At 39.7% G+C, this 11,985-nt stretch overlaps 1 protein-coding gene across 3 annotated transcripts in view; it reads left to right on the plus strand.

The window, feature by feature from the left end:
* hspg2 (heparan sulfate proteoglycan 2) overlaps positions 1 to 10,881 on the plus strand; it is a 96,862-nt gene extending 85,981 nt beyond the window's left edge. For 2 of the 3 annotated variants that reach the window (XM_080295438.1, XM_080295439.1), the window contains 11 exons: positions 46 to 290; positions 380 to 551; positions 1,618 to 1,749; positions 2,055 to 2,111; positions 7,360 to 7,435; positions 7,533 to 7,611; positions 7,965 to 8,012; positions 8,281 to 8,351; positions 8,447 to 8,530; positions 8,821 to 8,924; positions 9,488 to 10,881. In XM_080295438.1, coding sequence (XP_080151564.1) covers positions 46 to 290; positions 380 to 551; positions 1,618 to 1,749; positions 2,055 to 2,111; positions 7,360 to 7,435; positions 7,533 to 7,611; positions 7,965 to 8,012; positions 8,281 to 8,351; positions 8,447 to 8,530; positions 8,821 to 8,924; positions 9,488 to 9,660 — 1,241 coding nt within the window. In that variant the 3' untranslated portion in view covers positions 9,661 to 10,881. The remainder of the gene's footprint in view (positions 1 to 45; positions 291 to 379; positions 552 to 1,617; positions 1,750 to 2,054; positions 2,112 to 7,359; positions 7,436 to 7,532; positions 7,612 to 7,964; positions 8,013 to 8,280; positions 8,352 to 8,446; positions 8,531 to 8,820; positions 8,925 to 9,487) is intronic. The other variant, XM_080295440.1, reaches the window with a different exon arrangement.
* Positions 10,882 to 11,985: the final 1,104 nt, after the last annotated feature.

Here is an 11,985-nt window from a genome sequence, read left to right on the forward strand (position 1 = left end):
ATTAGTATAAAATTAAACTTAATAGTTTTTGTATTTGTCTTTCAGGCCAGGCGATACTTGTCAGTCCTGAGCCAGTCTCTCTGGGGCAGTGGCACAGAGTTGTGGCTGAGCGGAACAAGAGGGATGGCCACCTGAGGGTCGACCAAGGTCCAGTGGAGAGAAAGACATCTCCGGGCAAAGCCCAGGGCCTCAATATTCACACCCTCATGTACATAGGAGGAGTGTCCAACATGGACATCCTGCCTAAGCCTGCTAATGTCAGCGACATGTTTAAGGGCTGCATAGGAGAGGTGAGATCTCTGTGTACTAAAAATGAGATGTGGTTACACAATATATTTGAACACGTGGAAGCTTGAATTAGTTTGTATTACATGCTTAGGTTTCCATCAACAACAAGAAGGTGGATTTGTCCTACAGCTTCACAGAGAGTAGATCTATCAGTAAATGTGTGGACAGAAGCCCATGTGACCGGCGGCCCTGTCTGAATGGTGGTCACTGCATGTCTAGTGCTGAGTATGAGTACCAGTGCCTCTGTAAGGATGGATTTGAAGGTGAGTGCTTAAAAGAAGACATAGCAAATGTCACATGCAATGTTCCCTCTAAGCTGTGTTGCGCACAAAAAGAAATCTAACCTGAATTGAAATTAAAATAAATAGTGTTAGTCAGTAAGTGACTGGCTGCTCCAGTATGGGTTTAGAACGATGTCACCTTATCCCATAGTCCAGCCAATAATGCGATTCACATTCGTATATACGCAGCTAATCAACGTCGTTGGCAGGCTATGACAGCATCCTTATGTGCCGACACCGGTATTTTAGCTAGCAAAGCGTGGCTGATGTGGAGTGAAGCCACGTTAATGACGTGTACAACCATTGGAGATGTGAAAGTGTGGACTATAGCACAATTGAAAAACTATAACAGTTTTTCAATTGTGTTGATAGGCCACGTAAAACCATAGTTATGATAAAAAAATATATGCCGTGTTTGTTTATTTCCTGAATACTATCGTTATTTATATTTACTGCGGGAAGAAACTGTAAAAATGGCGTTTTATAAGGAAAACGCTTGAAAGCGCTCTCCGCCTGTGAGCAACCCCCCCCCCCCCAGCCTTTCCTATTGGTGGAAAAATGTACTATCAATCAAAAAATGATATGACAACATGGCATTTAGTTGTTTAGGGAGAGAGAAGTTTTAGGAGTTGCAGCGGTGTTTTGAGATGTGAGAGATTTGCGACGTTTAGCTTCTTGTGAAGTTAGTGTGTAGTGTAGTCAATAGTTTTGTTGTGTGTGTCAGAACAATGAGGCGACTGCTAAATGTTACAGGTGTTACAGGAGTGATACATCTCCTGTTGTCAGGCCTGCAGGTATCAGGCTTGTGATGTTCCCCTTTATCTCATAGTGGACAGAAATCTTTTTTGGGAGTGGCACAAATAATTTGTGTGGCATCAAATTTGATGCAGAACAGAACACCTGATTGTTCTGTAAATAGTTTGAAATGTTTATTTTTAGGGAAAGAGCTGCAAAAAACTTTGTTTGCAAAACTCAGTTACTTTTTTGAAGAAGTAACCTGTTTGACCTGTGACCTTTCTTGACTCATGATTGATATGTGACCCTGCAGGTGAACGGTGCGAGATAGTGAAGGACGCGTGCCATAGCAATCTTCATTGCCAGAATGGAGGCATCTGCATCAACAGCCAGTGTGTGTGTACACCTGGGTACACAGGTCTCAACTGTGAGGAAGTATTATCAGGTGAAATACTGCATGTTGTCATTAAACCAGTCTAAACCAGGAGCAAAAAGCGACTCATATCTTCTCACGTTACACTGCTTAGTACACAAATGTATATCCTTTAGACAAAGCCACACATCATCAAAGCAAAAATGGTTGCACACACAGTCACAAACATACAGCACATGTGATTCAAATTTTCCAAAAAATAAAGCCCATTATACATCAAACAGTTTGCTCCCAGCATGCAGTGCTGGGAGGGTTAACCCTAAATGATTACACATGTCTTACTCCTGCACTCTCACCGCTATATCCTGCACACACAGGCCAGGTCGTCAGCTTCCCAGAGGCCCTGAGGAATTTGGAGTCTAGCGAGGCGAATGGTACAGTATCTAAATATTCAGTCTGCCTGACGCGACCGTGACTAACAGGGCCCTGTCTGAGTTTGAGGGGCCCCATGTCCCTTCAAAGCTCCACCTGAACTGTCTTTTACCTAACATACATGCCCACAAAAACACAATCCAAGCGTCTTTATTCTCACCAACAACTGAGGCTATCATTCCCATTGAAAGTTGGGAGAGGGGAATTCTGCATTTAAACTAAGGGGTAATAGGGTGGTAGCCTGCATTTGGGAGCTAAACTAATATATGCACTCTGCATTGGAGTTGCACCATTTTCATTCTGGAAGTGATAGAAATGTGGAATTCCCCTTGTTTTTCTTTTCCTCTTTCACTCTCATTATGCCTGTGCCTGTAAGATGGATACTTACAAATACAATCTTGTTTCTGTAAACTAAAAACCTGCCTGTTTGTACAACCACACCAAAAAAAAAAAAAAAAACCTAAAGCAAAACACTTGTTTCCTCTTTGAAACTAAGTCAGGTCATTGAGTCTGCTCCATGTCAGAATATTTGTGGTCTCACTAACAACTTAAAGTGTCTGCTGAAAGTACAATGTGATCATTGTTTGGTTCAGTCAGAATGTATTTCAAGCATATTATGTACTCAGTGGCATATGTGCATGGTGCCATGGCTGTGAAGATTTTTGTCCGTAAGAGCAAGAAACGGTCAATAATTGACTCATGTGATGGCCAGTGTTGACACAAGTCTGCATCTTGAAGTTTTGTTGTTCTACACTTTAAAAAAGCAGTATTTGCATATGCATCATTATCTTCTCATCTTTGAGAACATAATGAAATTTAAGCAGTGGCATTTCATTGCATAGGTGTGTTAAAGTGTGACTTTTAGAAAGGTCTAGAAAGGCTTAGAGGTTCTCCGGCATCCCTTTTTCAACCCTACGAGTTCCCCTTGCATTGACATGCTGAAAGACCACAAAACCCTGTGGTCTTTCAGCACCCTTCAAACTTGAAATGCAAGAGATCAGAGAAAATCAACTGCAGTTTTCAAAACTCGGTTGAATTTTCTCAGCAAGTATTCGTCCACACATCAGCCAACCCATCCTTCAGCTCAGATGAGCTTGAAATAGTTGAAGGGAGCTTTTTGGGAAACCACTACAAGGTAGAGGATTTCCTCGGAGAAGGGGGCTTTGGTATTGTAGCCAAATGCCGTGATACTAAAACCAACCAAGCTGTGGCTATTAAAGTGAACAAGAACCGCACTGATATTCTGGAACAGGCAAAAAAGGAAATTTTCATCCTGGAGCAAGGTTGGATCCAGATGCCGCCAACATTGTTCAATGGAACGGCTTTTTCCTTGACAGAGAGCGAGTTTGCCTGAAATTTGAACTCCTACGTAGATCAATGCCTGTGGGACTACATAGGGGACCCGAATAACCGGCGTCTCCCCATAAGCGAAGTCAGGCCAATTTTAGGTCAACTCACAAATGCTCTGTCCCACCTGGGTTCTTTGGGAATAGTGCACGCTGACCTCAAACCTGGCAACATCATGGTTGTAAAACGCTATGAGTCTCCAGTCAAAGTCAGACTTATAGACTTTGGCCTCGCATGTCCTGCGTCTGCAGTGATGCCTGGTGACCGTGTGGGGACGGTTGGTTATAGTGCACCTGAGGTTATGCTTGGCCTTCCTTATAACAAAGCATGTGACATGTGGTCTCTGGGGCTGGTGGCTGTTGAGCTTGTTACAGGGGTGCCACTCTACCCTGGAAAAAAATATTATGATGTTTTGAAATTCATCATAGAGACTCAGGGTCAGCCACCAGATCATGTTCTCGATTCTGGCGTGTATACTGAAGACTATTTCACAAAAGACAACTACAACTACAACCAACAGCGCTGGACATTTAAGACCGCCCAACAATTTAAATACGAGACAGGATATGAATCTTTGGAGACAAGATACATAAAACTGACACGTCTGGATGACCTCGAACAAATAATGATGTTTAGACGAGGACCAGAAGATGGCCAACGCTTATTTGTCAGACTAATTAAAGAGATGTTGGCCTTGGATCCACACCAGCGGATAACACCCTCTCAGGTTCTACGGCATCCCTTTTTCAACCCTGGCCTCTCCAACAGGTTCCCAAGTATCAACATTGAAAGACCATACAGAGTCAACTCTCCAGCATGGCATCTTCCACCCTGGACAAAAGTGATAAAAACACAAACTGGGGTTGGAAAAGGATATTAACAGCAAATTACACTGGAAATATTAATTAAGCTGCTCCAATAATTATCACTTTGGCTTTTTTTTTTTTTTAATTTTCACTCCCCCCACCCCAAACAGTCACGGCAGATGACTGTCCCTTCCTGAGCCTGGTTCTGTCGAAGGTTTCTTCCTTTTTAAAGGGAGTTTTTCCTTCCCACTGTCACTAAATGCTTGCTCATAGGGAATCTTCTGATTGCTGTGGTGGCCAAAACTCTGGGGGAACTAGCAATTCTTGTGAAAATTAAAAAAAAAAAAAAGCCTACCAATATTCAAAGCAGAGCAGCGGACACCTTACCATCACATCAGTCCTTTAATCCGACCTAAAACACCATGTTTACAGAAATAAATTCCATACAAATTGGAACTAAATTTTTGTTTTTGATTGTTTATAAATATATATACCCTTCAGCCTCCTAGTAGACATACCTGTGTTATAAATGTGAAACTCTGACCTTGAAGTCAAGGTCACTGAGCTTTAAGCTTCACAGAGATTTTCAGTAGATGCAACCATGGTATTGATTTGAAAAATCGACACAATCACAAACTTGGATGTCCACCGCACCTCGCCATATACCAAAGATTAAGAGGTGTTTTTTTCTAGGTTTTTATAAAGATTACAAAACACAAATAACAAAAATGCCAACGCTATTGTCATTTTTGACAACGCTATTTTGATGTTGTCTAATGTAGCGCAAAAAAACAAAACAAACCCAAAACTTAATAAATAAAGTAAATAAGGTATATACTACATAGTATACAAAATTTTAGTGGTCCACAATGGGGTCAATGAACAGAATGAAGGAAGTAAGTCTTTTATATGACAATGGTGTGAAAAAGCGTTTTCCTATTTATTTGTATGTTTGTCACACTTAAACATTTCAGATCATCAAACATTTTTTTTCTTTTTTATGTAAAAAGAAAAATCCTTTAACTGTCCAGTTTTCTTGATGTTATGATGCTTCTACCACTGGTTTGTCATTAATAAATCAGACTTTGGCTGCTGCAGCAGAAAAAGACAAAGAGAAAATGTAATCACACAAATCAGAGGTGCAGATTTACACTTTACCTGAAACAGAGCAAAAGTGCTTTTTAAATAGGTTAATGAATATTAAGTAATATAGGCTAGATGTCTGGACATTACTAGTTTCGTTTGGGCCTTCTGGGCCATTAGTCCTCTGGCTTATTGCCAGTTACCAGCCAAATAGCTTGTGTATTTTATTATCTTAGTGTGTTAAAGATTCTAGTTCTTATTCTGGTCAAACTGTGCTTCATTATTTGTTTACAGCACAGCTACAGTTCCAGGTGACTTCAAGTATACTACATGTCAATGGCCAGCAGCCTGTATTCAGTTTGAATATTGCTGTAAATGTACCTGGATCTGTTTCTATTGGGTTGTGAATTTAGTCTCACTGTTACATCCAACTTTTAGAGTGGGATAAAGACAAAAAGAAACAAGAGAGAATGGATTTGTAGTTAGAAATCCAAAGTTGCTTCTGTTTTGCCCACACACATTGATGATGATTTCACATCACTAAGCAGGTTATCAAATGTGGACAGAATGTTAGCAGAAGCTTATAATTCTCATAAGATTCTGTTTTTGTGTCATTCAATACAATGTGTTTATGTGTGACATTCTGATATGAATCATAGTATCTTAAGGAATTCCAAAAATGGCTGCCAGGACAGCTGCCACCACACTGATGTGACACACTACAAATCAACTCTTTGATGCTCTGTGCTGAGTCTGCACAATAACCTGCACTTAAACATTCATTTAATATCACGTACACATATACACATACTGTCCCTCAAGAAGACACTGAGAAAAAATAAAGAATAACATTGAGACTAACTTTGCCATAAGTCATAGGTGTCAAACTCTGGCCCGTGGGCCAAATTTGGCCCGCAGCCTAATTACATTTGGCCCGCGAAGCCATACCAAATTACTATTAGAGCTGGCCTACTGGTATTATACAGCTAATATATATATTGTTTGGTATTAAGCTTTGCTTGTTCCATATTCAGTTTTCCAGCAAAACTTATTGGAGTCCATAAGAAAAGATTCATTCTTATATCTGGAGGAAGATTTTTTTTTCAATAAATATTAATGTTAGCCCGCGACTTTGTTGCAGTTTTGAATTTTGGCCCACTGTGTATGTGAGTTTGACACCCCTGCTGTAGAGCATCCCTCCATGGATATGCCGCCCAAGACCATCACTGTGCACCGGGTGAACCTGCTCTCATCTGTGAAAAGCACAGGGCGCGGTGATGGACCTGCCAATTCTTGTATTCTTTGGCAAATGCCAATCGGGCAGTGGTCCCAAAAGTGGATGTCGGGCACTCAGACCATCCTCATAAAGTCTGTTTCTCATTGTTTGATTCACATCGGTGTCCTGCTGGAGGTCATTTTAGGGCACTCTGGCAGTGCTCAGCCTGTTCCTACACAAAGGAGCAGATACCAGTCCTGGTGATGGTTTAGGGACTTTCTACGGCACTGTCAAGCTCTCCTAGAATAACTATGTCTCCTAAAGTCTCCTGCATGCTCATGAGACTGTGTTTGGAGATGCAACAAACCTAGCAATGACATGTACTGTGCCATCCTAGATGAGTGGGGCTACATGTGCAACATCTGTACAGTCGAGGTATCGCGCTAAATGAAAACTAAAAAAAAAAAATTTAAATCAAGAGGCAAAAAATGTCAGTGAGAAAAAAAATTCCCTGTTTTTGGGTTTGTCTCATTGTTGAGTAGCTGCTGTATCTACCAGACAAATAAGACAGTTTTTTTAAAAAAAGCCTGTGGTTACACTATGGTTACATAGTGTTTTTTTCTGTCGAAGAATGGGACTGTAGAAATTGTCTAGAAATGTTGCATCTAATCAAGTCTGTTTTACCAGGAATTCTCTGTACTTTTACCACTAGAGGGCACCATAAGTTCAAGTGAAGGTGAACCAGCTTTACTGTGACTTGAATCTGTTTTTATGCTTATTTTATTGTATTTATTGCAGATTCACCCTATCAGTATGCAGCTCATTTCAACAATAATGGATACATTGCACTTCCTAAATCCATTTTCCCAAGAAGGTAAATAATTTGTTTTCACATTTAGTGAATTTATATGAATTAATATAATGATAAAGTGAAATTATTATTGTGGTGCTGTTGTTTTTTACTGTTTAAGTGCCCACGATTCACCAGAAACAATTGAAATGGAGATCAACACCAGCTCCTCTGATGGCCTGATCCTATGGCAGGGAGTGGTGAGTCCTGGTTCTGCCTAGTTCTGTGCCTTATATTCATATCTCTCCTCCATGTTTTCATTCCCAACCTAACTTTGCTACTGCACTCGAGCACTCTTAATCATCACTGTGACTGTAAAAAAAAGAAAAGAAAAGAATTGCTGCCATTTTCATAGCATTTCATGTCATTTATAGACTTCAGTGCGGTCGGTAATACATAACTGATGCATTACTACATCTTTCATCATTACACTATCAAATCTTCTGCTGAAGCTATGTCATTTTCAGGCATGCTGACTGTAAGCCTGGCACCCTCTGACACCACTAAATAAATGCATGTTGCTTCTCTAACTCACCCCCTCAATTTTCCTCAGGAGACCAATGGTGCACGCATTTTGCGAAAGGTGCATGCTATTAAAAAGGTATCCACTTTTTTTTTTCCCATCTGTGCCAAATGAATTGTATCTTTGTTTGTAAGGTACTATATCATCAGTCCTCTTTTGACATTGTTAGTTTGCATGGAACATTTTGTGTCACTGCCAGGAATGATCTCACTACACTGGTTCATGTTTGCTGTTATAGCGCTTGTTCTGCAATATGACCACAGGTCAGCTGGTCCGTGTTCAGCAATTCATACACAGTCACACAACAAGCTGTGACCTTGTTGTGACCTAACATATTTAATTCCAGGAACCTGGAGAACATGGCAAACGCAAGGACTTTATTAGCCTCGGCCTACAGAATGGACGCCTTGTTTTCAGGTAGGTCTGTTCTGAAATTCTCTAAATCTTCTGACATGCAGATTAGGAAAAAATGTTTACAACTCATAATTATGGTCATGATTTGTATTATCTAGTTACCAACTGGGAAGTGGAGAGGCACAAATCTTTTCCGACAGGTCAATCAATGACGGCAGATGGCATAAGATCACAGCAGTCAGGTATGATTGCATTTCATTATCCTGCAGTCATTTGCTTTTACATTCTAGATGTATTTAATAAAATAAAGCACTATGAGTTGTGGTTGTCTTCTTTCATCAATAGCTACTTAATTTTCTGTCTCAGTAGAATACATCTATTATTTATATCAAATGAACGTATACTTTTTGTACTATAACTTGTAACTTCTGTAACTTTGTCAGATTATCTGTTGTTGAAAAGGTTGATTATTAACCTGTGGAGTTCCATAATTTCTTGAATTAACTTGTGTTGTGTGGCTCTTTTCTCACAGAACTGGAAAAGATGGCTATATCCAGGTTGATGGAGGAGCCAAGCTACATGGACAATCTAAAGGCAAAAGCCTCATGGTCAACACCAAAGGCAGTATATATCTTGGTGCGTAGAATGGCAGGATTGAGTACACAAAGTGACAAAATATAGATGGATTATTTGAAAAAACAGGACTAAAATACTGCACAATTGAATACATTCATTCACAAATATAAGTTAAATAATACATGAATAGTGATGAATTAATAATAAATAATAATCCATTCTTCCATTTTCTTAACCGCTTGTCCAGTGCACAGTCACAGGGGGGCTGGCACTTATCCCAGCTGTCATTGTTCAAAGACAGTCAGATAAATAATGAGTTGTAACACAAGTCAGAGGATTTTCTGGCTACTTAGTTTCCCTGAAAAAAATTGAGCTTTTCAGAGGCATTATTGTGTCAAAGTAGTTCACATATTTTTCCTGGCATGCAAACAATTTTCACACAATTCTTTAGCCTTCATAGCATTATCGTTACCTTTTAATTTTTCTTGGTTACAATGGAAATAGTTTCTCACTGTGTTTATCTATCATCTAGCTTTATTCCAGTATGTCAGTTTCAGACATGCTTTTCTTCAATATTTGCAAATCAATAAAGTTACCTATGTGGGTGTGATTCCATGCAACAGGTGGAGCCCCGGGTATGACTGCCATGACAGGAGGGAAGTTTTCATCAGGAATGAAGGGCTGTGTGAGGAACCTGGCACTGATGAATGCTCGGCCAGGACAGCAGCCAGCCCAGGCCATTGACCTGCAAGCCCACGCGGCCCATGGCATCAACGTGCAGCCATGCTCTTCATAGACTGCTGCACACACGTACACAAACACACATAGAGACTTTGAAGAAACATCACACACACACACACACACACACACACACACACACACACACACACACACACACACACACACACACACACACACAGCAAACCTACACAAAAAGACTTACACAAATAGAGCCTAACACATACTTGGTGCTTTGCTGCTACCAAAAAAAAAAGATTACACAACAAGATGCATTTATCTGTGTGCAGTAAAACCAAAAAAAAGACAGAAAAATTCAGACAATATTAACACGTCTTCTCTTCCTCGGTGTTGTATTCTTGATGAAGGACTATTAACACAGGAAAACCAGTACAGTTTACATACTTCCAGCAGTAGAATTAGCCATGAGAAAAGTAAAACATATTAGGCCTTCTACGATGGCTCAGATCCTAAGGAGGTGGAGATGTTTTTACAGCACTGAATTTTTATTTATATACATATGATTATATATATTATATTTGTGGGGGGAAACATGCAAACTAACCATAACTGCTCTTCATCTTTCCTAGAATTGTTTCTGGGTTCTAGTACTCTGTGTCCTGGGCTTTTTAAAGGCCTAACTGTATTAATACCTGAAGACTTTTAGGCCTTCTTTCTTCACTTCTGTAGAGGAACCTTTTCATTGCGAGCATGCTTACAGTCTTTCCTGAACCGTTGGGAGAGGAGTGCACATGGTCACAGTCACTTGCAGCTTCAGCACACAACTCAGGACGTCAAATACAAAGGATTAAAAGCTAAGGATATAAGTACCGCTGCTTCAGCTTGGCTTATTGTTGATTCACTAGTAATTTGCAGTGCTTTTTGTCTTCTGTCTATATATTTTTTTTATTTTTAAAGAAAGAAATCTTGGTGCTAAGGTGAGACATTAAAATACAGCACATAGTCAAATAGTTAATATGTCACATGTAGAGGTTTTATTTAGTAATTTGGCATAGATCAGCATACAGTCATTACTTTTGTTGATGTGCATGGCATTTTTGGATTGATTTAATGGCGGTATGGCATTGTTTGTTGCCTCAACAGCCTTATTTGATTGAGTAGATCTCAAAGAAGGAGTTTAAGTGAACTGAAAATGTGTCATTTTTTATGTATGGTTATTGAAGATATTGTTTTATGTGTTAAACTATCTGCCAGTCAGGTAGATATCTGTGTCAACTAAGAATGAGTGTATATGTGAAGTAAATTTGTTTGTTATGTATGTTTTAGACCTTTCCGTTTTTTCACAGAACACTCCACATTCAGCCGCAGTAAGGGTCAGATGTGTGCATTTGGGTTTGTGTGTGTGTGCATGTGTCATTATCCATATCCTCAGGAGGATCAATGCAGAACTGCCTCAAGGTTTTACACAGGTTTGGTAGCTTTAGAGACACCTCACTAAGCTATGAAACTCTGAAGGCTCTGTGGTTCTATGGGATGTTTTCTCTCCAAAGAGAGATTCATCCGCAGCACATAGTTGGATTAGTGTTTGGCCATGTGTGAATGCAGTGGAAGCCTCCTGCAGGTGCTGTGATCAATAGTGTAGCTCTAATAAAATAAAGCATGCTCGCAAGCCTTTAGTTGACCACACCACACAATGGCACAATCACTTTGGGATTCACAAACCCTTTTCTTGTTTTTTTTGTAAGCTTAAAATATTTGTATTAATATCCTAAAATGAGCAGCATCCTTTCACATAGAGTTTTAATTTATTTTGTGTTTTTCTTTTTTTCCCTGCTTTTTTATTGCTTTCTAGGCTCGATTCTACTGTTTTAGAACAATTACAGAAGCTTGCTACTTTCTTTTCTTTGGTTATTGTGTATTGCCTCCCACACCCTGTTGTTTTTCTCCTGATGTTCGATTTCAATAGGGCCCACCTGGAAACTTCTTCAAAAATGACCCCAACAAGGTTCCATTAAAGGTTAACATGTGATATTTGACTGGAGCTTCCTGGTCAAATGGATGAAAAGTGGTCTTATTATTCACTAATTGAAAAAAGTCTTAGGCTCCAAATGTATGAGTGCACAGAATGATGTCATCATGAACAAGCGGGATGAAGAAAGCTAACGCTGTGGTCCAGGTTAGGACATTAAAGCAGATAATGATGGTGTGTGTGCCCCTTGGTGGGTGCCTTATGTGTATCTGCTCTTAAACTGGATTTTCACACATACACTGTACACTGTCACCAAATGCGGTTAGTGAGAAACTGATAGCTGCTTTTGGTTTATTTTACTCCACTACAAATAAAGAAAGGTGCACTTTTGGTTTTGGATTTTAACTTGCTGTTTTTATTTTTATTTTTTCATTGATCATTTTACTCCTTCAC

This window comes from Astatotilapia calliptera, chromosome 20 (genome assembly GCF_964374335.1).
Source record: "Astatotilapia calliptera chromosome 20, fAstCal68.1, whole genome shotgun sequence".
Lineage (NCBI taxonomy): Eukaryota > Metazoa > Chordata > Actinopteri > Cichliformes > Cichlidae > Astatotilapia > Astatotilapia calliptera.